The sequence below is a fragment of the Molothrus aeneus genome, chromosome 3 (genome assembly GCF_037042795.1).
Source record: "Molothrus aeneus isolate 106 chromosome 3, BPBGC_Maene_1.0, whole genome shotgun sequence".
NCBI classification, from domain to species: Eukaryota; Metazoa; Chordata; class Aves; order Passeriformes; family Icteridae; genus Molothrus; species Molothrus aeneus.
Genome location: NC_089648.1, coordinates 59,241,677 through 59,260,974, shown reverse-complemented (window position 1 = coordinate 59,260,974; position 19,298 = coordinate 59,241,677). Strand labels below are relative to the sequence as shown.

The 19,298-nt window shown below is 38.4% G+C and overlaps 1 protein-coding gene across 1 annotated transcript in view; it reads left to right on the top strand.

The window, feature by feature from the left end:
- The window catches only part of LAMA2 (laminin subunit alpha 2), a 254,837-nt gene that overhangs the window by 221,740 nt on the left and 13,799 nt on the right, over positions 1-19,298 (top strand). Inside the window, exons 50-59 of the mRNA XM_066546117.1 lie at positions 482-644; positions 2,585-2,729; positions 4,579-4,717; positions 6,487-6,498; positions 9,002-9,122; positions 11,310-11,528; positions 12,734-12,882; positions 15,658-15,834; positions 16,640-16,872; positions 18,917-18,981. Coding sequence (XP_066402214.1) covers positions 482-644; positions 2,585-2,729; positions 4,579-4,717; positions 6,487-6,498; positions 9,002-9,122; positions 11,310-11,528; positions 12,734-12,882; positions 15,658-15,834; positions 16,640-16,872; positions 18,917-18,981 — 1,423 coding nt within the window. The remainder of the gene's footprint in view (positions 1-481; positions 645-2,584; positions 2,730-4,578; positions 4,718-6,486; positions 6,499-9,001; positions 9,123-11,309; positions 11,529-12,733; positions 12,883-15,657; positions 15,835-16,639; positions 16,873-18,916; positions 18,982-19,298) is intronic.

The following is a 19,298-nucleotide window of genomic DNA, read 5'->3' as shown; positions in this document are numbered from 1 at the left end:
ACATTCAGTGGTAAGTAGCAGGAAATTCCACAGCAGCCATCAAATTCCAATGTGCATGCAACCGGAGTTAGGTTGCAATTCCACCGAGAGGGGAAGCAGCCAGTCTGGGTTGTAAGTGTGGTCACTGAGTTACCAGAACTGGGCTGGTGTGACAGGGCTGTGATAGAAAGGCTCCTAGAACCACATTGAACTGACTCTGGCTCATGGACAGCTGTGATGAGGATGCCTGCACTCCTGCATGGTATGGACCAGAGTCCAGTGCCTCAAGGTGGCTTTCACAGTGAGCAGAGACCCCACAAAAGAAAGGAGTTTGCATTCTCGAAATAGAATGGGAAATCCTGTCCTGTCAGTGGGAGGTTTGATAAGACATCGAACCAAGTTCAGGAAGACTCCCAAGAGCTGTGCCCACATTTCTCTAGCCCTGCACTTTTTATTTTAACTTCACATGGCAAAAGAAAATGGTTGGAATTGTTCTTTTCAGCCCCCAGGTGGCAGACGGTGAAGGGACAGTGCAATTTGATGGTGACAGCTATGCCATGGTGAGCCGCCCGATCCGCTGGAACCCCAATATTTCCACAGTCATGTTCAAGTTCAGGACCTTCTCATCAAATGCTCTGCTGATGTATCTTGCTACTGATGACTTGGTAAGAACAGCCAGCGAACCTCTGTGCTCCTTGCAGATTTCAGGCCATCTTTGCAGTCGCTGAATTCACTAGATCATGAAAACAATTAGTAATTTAAGGTACCACTGTCCTGGTATGATGCTTCACTGCTGGCCAAGTGAAGACAGTGTTATAGTGTTCAGGTTGACTACCTCATGTTTACTGAATGGGGATCACTATGTTAGTCTGGGAAGAATTCCAGGTTTTCTGAATTTATTAATTCATTTTCCTTTATCCCAGATGTTTTTGTATGTGAACATTTTCAGTTGGTTTTGTCTATTCATAGTTTAAAATATTTTGTGATGGCAGGGGAAGTATGAGAAGAGACAAGTAGTCTTAAGTAGAAATCCTACTCATATAAAGAAAATGTTTATGTTTTATTGAGTGGATTTAAAGGGGGACTGGTGCAACAAATAAGATGTAATAGTGATTGTGTTTTTCTAATATCTACAAATGATGTCTCTTACAGCTAAAACAGAGAATAGAAGCATTACTTTTAAAGTTAAGGTTTTTTATTGGCACACAGTATCAAATATGTGTGGATAACAGGGAGAAATTATTTATAAAGACATCTGTCCATATTTGAATAACTCATCTTTGGCATTTCTGATCCAGATTGATTTGCATGACTGACAGGGAACAGTGTTTCCCTTATCCTTTTCATATGGGGCAGAAATTATGTACAGTAGTTTTCACTGATGTCTTGAAGAATTACTGAGCACTTGCTACTTCAAAAAAACTGTGTTTGTGTAAATCAGTCTTATTTCAGATGCCTGTATTTTGGAAATAATTATCAAAATAGCTGGAATTATCAAGGAGGAGGGTCCTCCTGAGTGACTGTAGGAAAAGCTAGAATTTTATTATGATAATGAAATATGTATATAGTTTTTTTCTAATGCACTTTTCAAATTGAATATTGAAAGCATAATTAAAGTCTTTATTTTAGATTATTTTAAATCATTATTTGTGACTTAGGCATTTTTCTATGAAAAAATATTTAGTTGAAATCTCAAAACACAAGCAACTGGTCCCTGGTATATTTTGTTTCTTGTGATGCTGTCCCACCACATAAAAACTTGGAAGATACTCCTTCTAATGATGCATGGATAGACATGCCTAAGAATCTAGAATACTGAGTTTGTTCAGTTTTTCTCTGAGAAGAGGTGGAACTGGCCATGAGCAAAATGATAATAAAAATTTCTCTGGTACATTTATGTCCTGGGTCATAGTTCCACCATTACTTACCTAGTGGCTTTCATGCTGTCCAGTTCTCTGGCTATTTGTTTTGCTCTTTGTATCCTGCCAGCTCGTTTTCTGGAGACAGTGCAGCATATATTGTTGCTCCAGCCAGGCATCTCCAGTTGCTGCTTGGATACTGGTGCCAGTTGTTGATGAAATCAAGAGTGTTCATAGCTCTCTTTGTCTCCATCTCTCTGTTGCTCTGTGATTTCCATAGATTACTCTCTGGAAAGCTGGCAAAACATGCCCACTTCACCATCTTCACTATTTTTGCTTTCTACCTTGCAAGTTTAAATCTAGCTGAGATATACAATAAATATGCTAATTATAGTACAAGCATACACTCAAAGCTGAGTATTAGTTTCAGGTAATTATAATGTCCATTTTTATCTTCAATCTAAAATAAAAGTGCAGCTATCCCATCAAAACTGCAACTAAGATGCCAGCAAAATTCCAACTAAATTAGCAATCCAAAAGAGAATGTAAGGGGAAAAAAGAGCTTGGCATCAGACTTTTGTATGTGAGAGTCCTGGGTAGTAAATGTATGAGTTGTGGCATTTTTTAAAGCTTGGAAAATGTTGTCCATAGTCACCCAGGGTTAAAAAGTGTTTATTTAATGTCTTATGCCTCTTACCAAAACGGACAAGAATCATGATGGTGTATCTGACCCTTTTCATTAACAGAAGGATTTCATGAGTGTAGAACTCAGTGGTGGGCGTATAAAGGTCAGCTACGACCTGGGTTCAGGTACAGCTTCAGTTATCAGCAACCAAAATCATAATGATGGCAAATGGAAATCTTTCACCCTGTCAAGAATTCAAAAGCAAGGTAAGTTCCTGTGGTGTCAGCAGCATCACTTTTCCAGTTATCTGTGCAGTACACCTAACCTTCTAATCACAGGGATGGTGCTGTGGGAATTATAAGTTCTGGTGGGAATTATAAGTTTTGGTGATTTAGCAACTTCTTTTGTTTAGTTTATAGGTGTGTTGAGTTGCACGTGAGTGATTGCACTGTCAAATAGTGCTTTATGGAGGTGGCTTATTTTTCAGGCATGATTATTTTATACAATCATAACTTGCATTCTAAAATTCCTCTGTCTGGGAAAAAAAGAAGTCTTCTCATCACTTTCAAAAAAGATTTCATCAAAAAGAAGTTGTTTTCATCAGATCCATGTTCCAAATTATGAAACACGTGTGATTTTTGTTAGGACAGCAATAGCTTTTATCCTGTACAGTCCTCTCATGCTCCAGCATATACCAAAGTGCTTAAAAAAAGCAGTGACTTTAGTATTGATCCTATCTAACTAGACAAACACCACTACTTTATCTTCCCTAATGATCTGCATTGTGTCATGAACTGAATCTGCATGGAAACAACTGGGAACATCTCCAATAGTTCTACTAATTCTTCAACATGTTACTGGCACAAAATGTGAAGTAGTGGAATTTGAAAAGATCACAAAGACTACTGGTTATCATGCTGGCAAAACCCTTTTTTTTTTGTTTCTTAGTCTGGTTATAGGGCTGGTAGAATCTTATCTGAGCCGAATTTGTTTTACTGTGACATAGAAGCTTTTGCAGTTTGAACTTCTACTGCATTCTGAATCTTCAGGGTCATCACAAGCCCCTAAACACATTCCTCTGCCTCTGCCCCCTGCAGTGCCAGCTCTCTACCTGGCCTTCACACCTCACACATCATCCTCCTCGTTGTCATTTAGCTGAAGTAGACTTAGAAGTTGGGACAGTGACCAAAGTAATTTAGTGATCTCACTTGCAGATTTGCTGCACCTTTAGAGGAGGAATGTCTTATGCTAGCCAGTTATCATAGTTCATACTTAACCCAGGAAGTATTAATATAAAATACAATGTCATGTAATTGATATTAATCAATAGCATTCAAACATCACGTGTTTATAAAAAGATACAGGTATAGAAATGAAAGGAAAATTAATCTTGTTTTGGTAAGGTGTAACAGAAAGTCTGTCTATTCAATTTTCAAGGAAGAAAGGAAAGAAATCCTTTTTTTCATCCCTATGTATCTTGGAGTCTGCTCAGCATTTTTCATTGAGTCTTATTTCTTTTATTGAACTTTATATTCTGCATTAATCCATACAATAAAAATATACGTGGAACGGACACCTAAATAGGATGGTCCTATGTAGCACATCACCACTGACTGAGATTGGACATGACAGCAACTGGCTGCTTTGGGTTTGTAAGTGGTGTAGAGTGAGTGATCACCAGTCTCTAAGGCACATAATGACAGTGCTTAATAAACTTTTACACTAAAAATCCTGTTCAAGAGGCACTCTTTGGAGTGAGGTCACAAATTAAATGTAAAATGATCTCTTGTCATGACTGTGTCCTGAAGTTTTAGCTCCAAATTACAGTGGAATTACACAAAGAAGGCACCAAATGGAAACAGGTTTAGAGAATATATAAAAAAAGTGTACAGAATTGCTATGGCTTTTCAGGTTGTTATGGAAACAGAAAAGTGCAGCTTTCTTCCCCTGCCCATAACTGATAATGTGGAAATCCAGTGTCTTAATTGCAAAATACAGCCTTCCTTGCCTCTTCCCTCACCTGCTAACACTCCAAATGTTTTTCTGTTGGTTTCTTACATTAAAACATCATTGTTCATGATGGATATTTTCTAACTAATCTCAAATGTCTTTTAGCCAACATATCAATTGTAGACATAGACACTAATGAAGAAGAGACCATAGCAACAACTTCTACAGGCAGCCACTTTGGACTCAACCTAAAAGGGCATGAGAAAATATATTTTGGGGGATTGCCAACCCTGAGAAATCTAAGGTAATGTGGCTCGAACCAATTTCTTTAGTCTTGGTAAGGGAATGTAAATACAATGTATTTATTCTCTGCATTTGCTTCTCAAGTTCACTTGCAGTCAGTGAATGGTGAATTCCCAATGTACCCTGTACTGCCACAGCAGAAAAGTGGTTTATTTGCATATGTTTTGTATTTCACACTGCTCACCTTACACACAAACAATGGAAATTGCACTTGCAGTGCAGTGCATCTTTCTGATTCTGTGCAAGAACCATGATGTAGCTGTTTCTTTAAGTATTTGTTTGATGCACAGAATTTGTGACTGAAGATTCAGAGAATTGGCTCAATACCTTCACAAAATTAAGGACAAATGTTTACTTTGTGCATGAGTAAAAGAATTGACCTACAGACTACTCCATATGGGATTACTGCTTGATGGGTATCCACGTTTTTGCATAATCAGTGTCTAATATTTTGCTTAAATATTATTTTAAATTATTTGTAGATTTTAGTTCCTGGTCTCCTTAGATAAAATTCCTCCTGTGTTCAGGACTTAAAGAATATGATACGATACTCTTCATATATTTAATGTAAGCAGAATGAAATATTTTCCCTTCAGAAGTCTGATCCTGAATTTCCTACACAAATAAAATTCCCAGTAATTATTTTTTAAATATTGCATAGTGATATTCACAAATGTTAAATTCAACGTAAATAAATTAAAGAAATGGGATAACAGATACTTGAATTTAGTGACTTTCTTTCATGACTTTAAATAGACCAAAAAACTTATTTAAAGTTTAAATGAATATTCAGCAGTTTTGCAATGACAAGAACAAGAAAATTCTGTGCTACAATGAACAGATGAGCAACACAGAAACAGGCCCATTAATCTATGTCAGCTTTAACTAAATGGCATAATGAGAGCCTTGAAGTGGTCTTGTGCACAAGGAACTGTTGTGTTTAATCCACAGACTCGTCTGCCACTAAAAGAATGGACATATTTGTTAATTTATTGGGATAATCATTGACCTCTGATGTCAAATCACCCAGCAATAAAAAGATCTAAGATCTATTTTACTCATGAAATAAAACACTATATTATGTAATTGTGAAATCACACCAGTGCATAGCAAAACGTCTAGAGCAATTATCTTCCACTTCCTTTGTGGCTGTCCCGAAAATCAGTGTACCACAGCTACTTTGACCTGTGGTAACCGTTCTGCCTACAGCTATGATTTGTCAGTGCCTGAGGCGAGATTAACGCTATGGTAAATTAGAATCAAAAGTAGTGAATGGGGGATTAGGGCAAAGCTGAGCTACTGCGAACAATAGACACTGAGGTATCCATGACTTTGTAATTATCAGGTCGTGTCAGTTCTGCCAAATTCTTTGGCATGGTTTGCTTCTGCTCGTGACCAAATATGGTATCAAGTTACAAAAACCCTCTGATGTGTTAGGTTTTATGGCAGCTGTTTGTGGAGTAACTGATAGCGTACCTAGAATCCCACCTTTTATTATATGTTGTTTGTAAATGGCGTACACCTCCTTCCCTGTGAAATGGCTGAACCTTGCTACTAAGTAATAAGTATAGTTAATACTAAGTATAAGTACTGTTGTGTCACGGAACAACAATACAAGAAGTACCACTTGCGACAATTAACGCCATGTTGTTGTTTTCTTTTCTTTTCTTTTCTTTTCTTTTCTTTTCTTTTCTTTTCTTTTCTTTTCTTTTCTTTTCTTTTCTTTTCTTTTCTTTTCTTTTCTTTTCTTGTCTTTCCTTCTCTCCCCAGTATGAAGGCAAGGTAAAAGCAATCAGATTATCTGCATGACTTGCATGTGTCTAGTTAAAGCGCAGCTTGTAGCACGGGTGGCACCGCAGCAGCAGCAGCTTGGGCAGTGCTCAGAGCAGCTGCTCCTCTAAGGCTCTTAGTTCGCTCTAAGAGCTGAGCATTCTGAGCTGCTCCCGAGTGCTCACCGCCGTCACATCCCAGCCGTGCACACACCTACACCAGCAACTTCTATTTTCCTCTCGCAGCCGCTGCTTCCTTCAGCCGTGCGCTGCCCGTGGCGCTGCGGTGCCCGGGACGCGGAGCTCGGCCAGCTGCTGGCTGACCCTGGCTCCGGGCTGCAGGAGATGTGTCATCCCACGGGACGTGGGCAGCGCCCTGCTCAGAGGCACTGAAGCAGTCACTGAGGAGAGCATGAGAGCTAGGGGGCGATTTTTTGTGAAATTTGCCGCTTCTCATGTTCAGAACAGGAGTATGAGGGGGAGAGAGGGGAGGTCACCTATTTCAGTTTGCAGCTGTTTGTATCCGTCGCTTTTGCTTTGGTATGCTCAGATATGAGGTGATCTTCGCTGTGTTTTGCAGCCTAATTCCTGGCTTGAATTGGAAAAATATAACTTCACCCCCACACTCCTGCCCTGAACTTTAGAAAGATTATTTCCTCTCAAGCTACAGAAACTGCTGTTTGTTCTCCCTCAAAACTGGCCTATTTTCACAAAGAAGAACTTAGAAAAAAATCCCAAAAAATCAACAAAGAATTACGGAAGATCTGAGTGAACTTGGACCTTATGTGGTGTATTTTGGAAAGGAAAAAAGAAAAAAAGGAAAAAAAGAAAAAAGAAGTCTTAAGAAAACATCAAGCAAGTGTTCAGTGTTTGCAAAGAGGTTGAGCCAACCCACAGTACTCCCTTCCAACCTTACCCATTCTGTGATTCTGGGATATGGGTTGGGAATTATAACAGCAGCTGTTTGTAACAGGGCAGGATGAAGACAGTCTGTCACTGGACAAGGCAGGAAAGGGAGTATCAAGAATGCTTTCTGGATGGCAAAGATTATGGGCTCCAGTGACAATGATAACAGCAAAACTGTTCTTCCACTGGAAGATAAATCTGTAAAGGAACTGGAGAAGAGCTAGGGAAAAAAAAAAAACTGAAAGGTGAACATAGCTACTTGACTGTAACTAAAGCAGCATATGGATCATTTTAGTAAACCAGATGCTTGCTTTAACTTATGCAGAGAGTACTAATTTGCCAGAGAATACATCACGCTTGCTCGGTTGGCTGTAGTGCAAAGAATGGCTTTCAGTGCCAAAATGTGCAGCTAATTAGTATCTGTGCAAATTGGTTTTATTTTGTAATTAATATTATTTAAAATGTTTTCTTTCCTTCCAGGGATCTGAAATGGTTGTTACTTCCCCCCTTCCCCATCCCACCCCAGTTTTAAGTCCTTATTTATTTCCCAAATTAATTTTTCTCTCTTTGAGCTGTTCATACTATTCAGATACTCTAGTAAACACTCATGGGTAATACTTTTTAGTGAATAAAATAGTGGGGTTTTTTTCTTTTTGGATTTACTCTCCATGGTCTCAATGGCAGCTTTTTTTCTGAGGTGACTTTATAAGGCTTTTCTTCTGGCAAGCCTGGTTCAGATGTTACCGGAAGTTATGGTCTCACTCTGGTGTACCCAGGCCTGGGAAATCGTACTTTTGCAATCAAACATGATAGTTTTGGTGTTACTTTCAAAGGGTTTCTTATTTCCTTTCATCAGCCAGCTGACGAGTCAAATATGGAACTTGAATTCCATTACAATGTTTTCCTGTTTTGGATGGATAGTTACATTCTGCAACAAACCCAAGTGCTTTGTTTTGTTTAACTGCCTGAAAATGTCAGATGTATAGCTGTGTCCTGAGAAAATATGCAGCAGTTTTCATAAGAAAGATACTGGAAATATAAATGTCAGTCCACCTTATTGCATTCCTGAAGCTTGTGGGCAAAAACTTTATTCAAATATTTGTACACTCCTAAAGTTCATCTTTCATTGGATCTAGCATGCAGAAAGAGAAATGAAAAACGTCTTCCAGTTAAAGTCTCTCCTTGCTGTTATGATTTCTTAGCTTAGATCTTTCTGCTTTACCTAAGGAACAACAACTTCCTTATTTCATAGCTCCTTTTTTGTGTTTTAACACCAAAGGTGATAATTTTCCTTTATCAAAGGAAAAACACAGAAAACAAAACCACCAACCAAAAACCCTTTAAAAAAAGAAAGAAGGAATTGAGAAGGGGACTGCTGTCAGTTGGAGATGAGATGAACCTCTTGTTACAACCTTGAGTGATGCAAAGCAGAGTTCAATGTGTGCTGATAGATTGTACAAGGCAACATGAATTCGAGTGTATGTGTGTAGTTAAAATAAAAATAAAAATCAAGCATCTGTGCAACTGAAAGTGTACATATGTGTGTCTGGCTGACTGTTCTCCCTAAACTCTATTTTTGAAAATACATTGTACTTCTAAATGTTTTTTAGGCCTGAAGTGAACTTAGAGAAATACACAGGTTGCCTCAAAGACATTGAAATTTCAAGGACACCCTATAACATATTGAGCAGTCCTGACTTTGTTGGTCTAACCAAAGGATGCACACTAGAGGTTAGTCTGATTTCCATGTATTTTGGCCTTAATGTTTATGAATGTTTTCTGGTTTCTAATTTTATGGTACAGTAGATTAATTGTATATGGTATATTCCTTGGGATGGGAATCTAACCTTAAAATCCAGTTACATTTAAGAGAAAGAAAGATGAGTAAGTCTGATCAGCAAGTAGACCAATTTTTCAGATCCTGCCTTCTTGGAGAGTGTCCCTGGCCACTTGTGATATCCCTATCTCCAAAGGGTAGGATTTTCTGAACTGCTTAGCAGTGGTTTAGCTTTGTTTCAACTGACTAAAATGGTAACTACTGTCATTAATGAAGGTAGGCATTGACAACACTGCAAAAATTTAAAAAAAAAAATCTGATGCACATAAAACACATGGATTTAATTTTTTTAATTGTTATTATAAAGTCATTCACTCTATAAAACCTCAGGTATAAATATTTACTGTCATGAGCTGGAAGGCACATTTCTTACTGATCACTAAGAATGCGCAAAATTCGTGTTGTTATTTTAGCTTTAAATGCATCTGTTTTCAGTTGTTGATGCTTGCAATTAACAGCCTTTCAGTGCATATAGAATTCAAGGAATCTGATCTGAAATTTGGGAGAGAATTTAGTAATTTTCCATGGAAAAGTCTTTTTCTACAAAAAAAAACCAAAACTTCCACTGACATATGTGTCCCAATGAATAGTTTGTATTTCTTCCCTGGAAATCTCTACTTTATAAGATAGTTTTGCAAGCAGATGGAAGATATCCATCAGACACCATATATACCATATATCTGATGGATACCATATATCTGATATTCCATATCAGATATTTTATCAGGAAATCCAAATGAATTGTTAATCCGATGCTCTCCAGTTTCATCTTTTTTTTCTACAAAACGTTAAAACTTTACTTTGAACAGCAACTGGAACTTGTCCAGGCCAAAAAAAGACAAAGGCCCTATTTTGCTGTGTTTATCCATTGTACCTTTGGCCTTCATCAGAGCAAAAAGTACACTACAGTAGGACTCTCAGGTGGGATATTAGACTAGATTTGTTATGAGATCCGTATTTTCAAGTTTGTGGTAAAGCTAAATTGTAAACAAGCAGATTGTTCAAATGCTTTTAAATTTTACAGATTTGGCTTCAGAAAAAAATAGAGAGGTACATATTTATGATTTATAGTATATTCTTTCTGAAACAAAAGAAGGATAGTTGTGTGTATTATCTTTTGTTGCTATGAATCTTAGGAAGTACTTTGCCTTTCACATTATTTTGTAACACTTGAGGTTTCAGAGTATGAAATCTAATTGGATTAACCCTTTTCTTGGGGAAATAAATAAAATATTCTAATTTTACAAAACAAGACGTAGGAAAATTAAAAAAGAGTGAAGCAAAAGTAAAGGATAAAGACTGGATATGTGTTCAATCATTAAAATGTCCTCAGATTTCAGAGAAAGGTAGGCACCACCAGCAATTATTTTATCTGGCATAATTTTTTATTTCTAGACCTGGAAAAATTTCTGCTGTACTGCAAAAATGGCAAACTACTTAAGAAAAAGTCACTGTTTCTAATGATTGGTCTTCCACATCTGGAAGAATACATGAGTTGGCAGTGATGACAGAAAATCTTTTGGAGTATGCACTGACTTATTATTTGATGACATATTCTACTCTTTAAATTGTGTTAATGGGTAACAGTGTCTGAAGAGCTGGGCCATGGGCAACAAGTGCTTCATTTATGACTCTGAGTAACCAAGAAAGCAGTGGTGCTTAGTGAAGTAATGAATATTAATGAAAAGTATTCTCTCAGCACATCTGACAAATAATAGTTTATGTTCATATTGGGGTTTATTACCTATTGTATGGATTTAAAAGCAAACTCCAACTGTATTAACTCAATGGAAAATACATATATAAAATAAAAACAGCCTTGAGCAGTTATTTTTAATCCAAGAGGATATATTGACATAAAACAGGAACTTTCCCTTTCTGTAAGACAGGATTCCACAAATACCGTAATGATGCCAGATGTAAACAGATAAACTAAAAGTGTTTGCAGAACACTTTGAGGAATAAATTGCTAACTGTTTGTTATTACTTTCCATCTTTTCACAGTTCAGAGATCTTCCTGTGCATTCATAATGTTGCTTTTAATTCTACTAATGCACTTTCCTGTCCTTTCCTTCCTACAGAACATTCACACAGTCAGCTTCTCCAAGCCAGGTTTTGTGGAACTGCAACCAGTCTCCTTTGATGTGGGCACAGAAATCAATCTCTCCTTCAGCACCAGGAATGAGTCTGGGATCATCTTGTTTGGCACAAGTGGCACAATTATTCCTCCCAGGAGAAAGCGCAGGCACTCTGCAAGGAAAGCTGCTCCCCTGAAGAGAAAGCGCAGGCAGACAGGACATGTAAGAGATTAAAAAAATAAAGATTAAAGATTAAAAAAGATTAAAAAAACCCTCACAATTCTACTGAACTGGCAGAGTTTGTTTCAAGACACTGTCAGATGTTTATGCTTAAGTTAAAATTCAGATATTTGGAATAAATTATTTCTAGTGTCATCCTTCATCCGATGAAGAATCTAATAGAAGTTCAGAATTGGTTTTTTGTCTTGGAGAAATTGTTTCTCTTACAGATTTACTGTCATGTATCCATTGCTTGTTGCTAAGCAGCAGATTTGGTTTTCTATTATATTCCATGTTGGGTATTTTTAACCAAACCCAAATATTAGAAAATACTGTTCTTCACTCATTTTGAGGACTACTTATGCACTATTAATACTTGGAATCTCTCTCAATCCTGTTCATAGAGACATAAATGAGTATTATTCTAATTTCCCTGAGACCAAAAAAAAAAAAGTGGTGAACACAGTGAAATTGTTAGAAATTATTCGAGTCTTGATTAAATCTTGATTAAAATCCTGACAGGCACACTACAACAGCAATAAACAGATTGTGTTGATGCATTCTTTGTTCAGGACTTCTGGGAAGTGATATTTCATTATTCTCCTTTCTGGCTGTTTTGGAAGAGAGCTCTTGATGACCTGGAGTAACACACTCCAGGGACAGCACATTGTAATGGCTCACCTGGATGACGTTATCTTCAGGTTAGGGGCTCCTTCATTTCCCAGCTCTTCAGGTCACAGAGGTGAACATGACCTCTTATTGCTATATTAACTGGAGTTTAGATCCTGAAATCTGCCACAATATGATACTGGTGCTGGAGTAACTACTGGCATGATTTGCCAGCCCTCCAAACACAGAACTCAAGCTGAAATCAATGCAGTTCAGGGCTTGATGAGTTTAAGAGCAGGTCCTGTAACATCATAAATGAGAAGAATTGTAGGTTAGAAGTCCCCATCCTTCCCTGAAAATAGATAGAGAGTTAAATCTTCTGTTGACATTTTCCATCATGACCTCATCTTACCCCTTCCCCATTATAAAAATGCTGGAGTCTGAGCACAGCAGCAGAACTGAAAGAGCAGTGTCTTGTCTACAGTGAGCACATGAGCAGCCAGTGTAAGACAATAAAACATACACATTAATGTAAAACTAAGTGAAATCATTTCTTTCCAAATATGACTTATCTTTTCACTCCAACATGTACCTTGCAGGCCTACTATGCTGTGTTCCTGAACCGAGGTCGGCTGGAAGTGCACGTCTCCACTGGGATCCGGGATCCGCACAGGATCACCGTCAGACCCGAGGCTGGCGAGTTTCACGACGGCAGAGCACATTCCATCCGGATAGAGCGAGCTGGAGGGTAACACATACCTGCAAGTGCTACAGGCCACACAGCAGAGCTAATCCAACAAAGCTAATGTGTTCATGGCTTTGGCAGTCCATGTAAATGCTTCTTCTGAGACAAAAAGTTTCATTCCATCATTATCCAGAAATTCTTAGAAATAAGTTTCTGAGAGTCATTCTTGTTCTGAAGAGCTGGTTTACATGCTTTTGTAGGCTACCAGCCTGTTTCTCCAGACTTGTGTTTGCCTGAAATGGCATCTTTAATCTTCTGATTCTTTGCAAATATATTTTATAAAAGGATCTGTGGGTGAGAAATTCTGCCATGGTGCAGTAAATCTCCTTTTCAGGACATACAGAAAAATACCATTTTCAAAGTGTTCAAACTGCAACAGCACAGCAGCCTGTAGCCTTTTTGAGATGCCATGTGCTAGACACAGTGGTGCCCAGCTAAATGTGGCAAAACAATGAAAACACAGTCCCACTTTTCTTATTGGAAAAGCCATCACAGACCTTCTCAGACCATGTTGTTTTACACTGAATTTCACTTGAATTTCTTTGCCCTTTTTCAGACATTTTAAAACCTTCTTATTACACTTCACCATTCAGAAAGTGATTAGAAACAGCACTACTCTAGCGTGTAGAACTCAGGCAGCCAATAATATTTGTGGCCTGGAATAGCCCTTGTTCCAAGCAGGGTTTGTTATGGACATTTGAACAAATGTGTACATTCTCTACAGACATTTGTTGCATTAGTGCACTATGCACAATGTTCTGTGTTGTTAAAAGAAATCAGGAAGAAGATGTGACATCCAACATGTTACAAAAGGCACTTATCCACTTCACCCTCTTACCCCCACAACAATGAAGCTTTCTTGACCAGCCATTCCTGTCTAGTCCCCAGGTGCCCTTCTGTCCTCTCTGTAGTTTGCTTTCCTTTCTGTATAATTTTCTGACTGAATTTCTATTGTATTGCTAAAAAACCTCTCACAAATAATGCCTCCAGTCAATAAGACTCCTCTACTTCGATGACTAGGTCAAAGTCAAACTGTAAATGCTTTGGGAAAAAATAGTTTTTTAGGAAATGGATGACTGCAATTTGTGATACATTTTGTGTCACTGTGACAGAACACAAATATGCAGATGATAATAAAAAGCTCTAAGTAACAAAGTAAATTATTTTATGCAGTGCTGTAGCCAGTACACTTAGCTTGACCTTATGAGGTTGCATGTGAGAGTACATCAAGGCAAAAGTGCTGTACAATGCCATCCAGTGATGGTGCTTGTTCAGATGAGACCTCTGTGTTTTCAAAGTAGCTTTGTTACAAAACAAATGCCTGAACTCTGAAGTTTTTGTAGCCTGAAATATGAAAAGACATAAATTATTATTAACCCTTCCTCTGCTCATCATGATCTCAAGCTTTATTTTTTAAAATGTTTTCTGTGAAAACTCTGCAGAGACATAATTGTCCATATGATTATGAAAAATGATATTGTTGAAGACTAATGTACATCATTGCAGGCTGATTTTGGGTCAAATCAGCTTGGACCCAAAATGCTTATGATGATTAGCCATGGCTAAAACGCAGCAGCAAAAAGGATAACTTGAGTCTTGACAATCTGACTTCCCTACACTTCCTCTGAAGGCAGAGAAGGGAAATGTCCTCTCTGGGACACTTCATGGAACCTAAATTAGTCTTTTTCTCTGAACTGCTTCCAGAGAAATCTCCCTCCTTCTGTTTCCACTGCCAAAGGGACTGGTAGATATCATAGGGATTGTCCTTTTAATAACTGCTTTCTCTAACCCTTTGAAAAATTAATCACATTTCTTGCTCTGAAGCTTTCCAAACCAAATTAATTCATCCAAAACTATGAGGAAACTGGACAATTTAGACATAGTACAGCACTTAAATAATTCAGGTGCTTAAGTCACTGTCCATTTTTTTCTAGGATGTGTGTAAATAACAAAGCCAAGCATTTTGTATTTGAAAACAGGTCTCTTTTCAATAAGCATTTTCAATATTAAGTTGCTTGCATTTGTAGTTATAGTTAAGAAAGAATATCAGAGTTCAATATAATTTTGCAGTTGACAAAAGGGAATTTATTTGCCAGAGACTGATTAGTCAGGCAGTGGTGCTGCAGAGGCTCCTACCTTCCTCTCTTCAGCCTTAACAGTAACCATGGGACTGCTTTGTCTTTTGCTTGTGCCACGTGAAGTACCCATTGGAATGAATTATAGCACCTGTATTGGTACATTGTGAACAATCAGCAGTTTTCCTCCTCTGCCACCTCCGCCAGAAGAAGCTATGAGATCTTTAAAAAGTGTGCTGTATGTCTGCCATTGATCCTGCAGTCAGAGCAGTCTGCTTGTGCCCCGGCAAGAAGATAATAAGGAAATAGGGAGTCCAAACAAAATGTGACCTCGTGCTGTTACCATCCTGCTGAGCTCTAGATGATTATATCTACCATCACAGTACAGCCAGCTCAGCCCTTACTGTGTCTGTATTGCCTCACCACAAACCACTTCTTCTTATGCAGCCACAGTCTGACATTATCACCCCTACACAGCACAGTTTTGCCAGGCTTTGTCAAACAGCTACCAAGGAGGCACAGCAGCAGCTGAAACCCTTCTAGCGGTTAATATGCATTTAATGTGAGCTGCCAATTACATAGTTTGAGTTGCTCATTGTTACAGCTGGTGTAGGAGTAAACGGGGCTTGCAAGGGGGTGATTTCAATACAAGCAATAACCAGTGTAAAATATATATTTCTTTGCTTTCAAATCTTTTCCACAGGATATTCAGTGTTCAAGTCGATGAAGACAAAGTCCAGACTCAGAGGTTGCCATCAGACCTGCCCATCTCTGTTAAGAAACTCTTTGTAGGGGGTACATCTTCTCAGTTTCACACTGCACCTCTCAGAAGCATACCACCATTTGAGGGCTGTATATGGAATCTTGTCATTAATGCCACGTAAGTCTCAATGATGCCAAAAAATGTTCAGTTAATGAGATCTGGTTGAACTGCCTTGGAAAGTTTATTGTTGCAACTAATCATACTAGCAGCAAATCCTAGAATATGATCTGTTTTCTTTATATGCCATTCCTTTTTTTTTGTCTACAGTATATGCTCCATAGGCTGTGCAATTAATGAGCTGTTTTACAGACAAGCCAACACTGTCTGTTTATCCATGAAATCACAGAAATTCAGCGGCAACACTGCAGTAAGATGTACATCAGTGATAGGTATTTATGGTGTACTATAACACTTTATTTTAGGTAAGGGTGACTTCCAAGAGAAGTCAAAATTCTGAGAACCGCCATGGGAATCAATTTACTTTGTGGAAAGTGCAGTAATCTGGAAGGAGCATTTGAGTAAAAGGAAAGGTAATGGTGAATAAAATAAAACCTCTATAAAAGTTTCCATCTAAATCTTTCTTTCACATGTCTGACACACCTAAATTAGGATTTTATTGCTCCACATCAGAGTAAATGGCTTCTCTGTAATACCATTGAAGCTACATAGGCCTGTGAAATTTGCCACAGAGGATGCCTGTCTCTCTGCACTGACTGTAGGAAGAAAAGCCGATGGTCACTATCACCTCTAGTTTAAGTGTCTTGCTTCTGTGCCTGTAGCTACCTGTACAGGGCAGGATGAGTCCTGGCTTTTGTGTCCTGTGAAGTGAAATTACACTGCAGCATATAGTTCTTCTTTATAAATGGGTGATATAAAGGCAGAAAAACTAATAACAGACATCGCTCTTCTTGTGTGTTCTCAGCCCCATGGACTTTGCTCAGCCCGTGTCCTTTGAAAATGCGGATATTGGCCGATGTCCCACACTAGAACCAGAAGTTAGGCCAGCTGAGGATGAAGATAAACCAACTCGTGCAACAGTTCTGGTCCAACCTGAACCAGACACTAATGGGGAGAAAGAAGGGCCAAGAATCCCTCCTGCTTCTCCTTCTCCAACACCATCTCTATCGTCAGCACTTGTAAGTTTAAATCACTTCAGTCAGATAGAGTCTGAAAAGTTTCTTTTCCCAGGCAGAATTGAAAAGCTATTCAAGAATAATGAAGCACTTTGCCACAAAAATAGTGACAATTCAACATGATACTGTAAATGAACACCATGTTACAGGTCAGTAAAACCTGTGGATAAAGGAAAACTGGCTGATATCATTTGCTTGGATTATCACAACAGTAGTTTAAAGAACTATATAGTTTTAGAAATATCTTTGGCTTGCATGCTTAGCTGTAAACCCTTACACTTCAGGGTGTAAGCCAAGCAATATTTGCTTGGGGTTGGAAGGGAAATCTTCCCATGGGAAATCCATTTCATTATGATATTTCTTGTGCTGGTCTCTGATGCACATGATAGCAGTCATGTCAATGATGTGATGAAGAAAAAGATAAACCAGGAGGCCTATTCAATATGGCAATTCCTCCACTGCTATTTTATAACTTCAGTCAGGAGAATTACAAAATGAAACCCCAGTCACTGCTAAATTGAGCTCAACTGTTGTTACTAGAAATAAACAGTGAGGTAGTGGCAAGCAATCTTATACAACAAAATTTAAGGAAGAAACTCCTTGTCGCACAAGTTTAGTAGTTTTATAAGCTGATGGAACATTTTACTGTTCACAAACATATGTTTACACATCTGAATATTAAAATGAATAATACATACACCAGAAGATGTTTTTGAGGGGAAAACTATTTGTATTTTGTTAGACCTGAATACAACTGACAGGTTTATGCAGGCTATATATAGTTTAGTATGAGTGAGATTTCAAAATGTTGTGAAAAGCTCCACATTCCCCAGTTAGGAACCTGTTTGCATTATTGGAATTTTCACTTCAATAGTAATGAGATGGTTTCAAGAAGCTAAATTTTATTTGAGATGCATGACTACCTTTGTTGGCCAGTATATATGGCACAGCTTTATCTAGAAAGACTTATCAGGTATTACTGAAATCTCCACATCACATGCATGGAAATGGGAGCCTTGGGATCAAGGTAGGCAAGCTCCATCTCAGTTACCACCGTGCCCCAAGCCCCACAGTTACAGACACCGGCCTCTCAATGCTCTGGGCAGCGGCTGTGACTCGTTCCCACACGGTGGAGTAGTTGTAGCACCAGGGCTCCCATGCAGCTTTTCTGTTTGGAATTCAAAGAAAATTTGCTGTACAGTAAGGCTACTGTGGAAAGATAAGGAACCAGGCAACAAGGTAAAAAGGATTATCCTGTTTAATGCTCACTGTGAAGGAATGCAGTTGTTCTTAGAAACAAATCTGTTGTCCTTAAAAACAAATAAAGAAACAAACCACAGAAGAGCATGAAAGAGTAAGTGCACACTTCCTAAGACTATAAACACTAACTTTTAAAATAGCAAAATGGAGAGGAATAGATCTACTCATTAATATCAGAAGCTAGTCCCATTCCAACTAGGTGAGTTTTGTATATCACGTATCTAGAGCGGTGATAATTTAGAACAGGAATTCTAAATAAAACACCATTACTCCCCTTCTGTCTTGGAAATACTGAAACTGTTTTAGTATGCTAAAGATTTGAAACTATTTTAAATAAGGCAAGTTTTGGATAGCTGTTACGTTCATATTAGTGAGTTCTTCAAAGCATTTTAAGGGGACTGTTGCAAAAAAGTAACTACAGTCTGGTAATGAGATAACACTCATATAAGGTGGCACTCACTACAGTAAATTATACAGAATCTTAGTGTAGAAGGACTGCATATGGAAAATGTACAACAGAAAAAAGTATTTTCATGTAGGAGGCTTGAATAACTTATATGCTCTATTTGAGTACTTTTAGGACCATTTTTATCTACATGCATCCATCTGTATGTAAAAGGGGAGGGCAGTTGCATCGTGAATGAGGGAAAAACCTATCCTGTACTAAAGGCAAGACAAGATCCATAAGTAGGACAGTTGGGAAGTACACTATCCACCAGTCTGCTGCTGCTGCTGCTTTCTGTGAATGCCAGAGTGTTCCTCAACACTGGGTAACTGCTGCTTCTGCCTCACATTGTTCCCTGCTCCTCAGGGCTCGCTTGCTGCTGACACGAAGAGCGCCAGCCTTTCTTCTCCCTTTGACTCCATGATGGTACTGCCCATTTCTGATCCATGCATTTCTGCCCTCTGTTATTAACAGCATGCAGTGAACTGTGGGGACTGCTTCAGTGCTTTTTCTACTAATTGCTTTCTTTGTAATTACTAATACAGCAAATGAGAATATGGAGAATGTGTGACAGTCCACCAGTGGCCTTTTCTGCTCTTCATTTCCACTGCCATACACACTGAGCTTCTTGACCTACCAATCAAGTCCCTGACATCTTATAAGACTGAAGTAAAGTGCAGCTCAAGAGTTCAGTCTCTCATGTAATGTGGGACATTATTAAGCAGCCAGGACATATTAAGGCC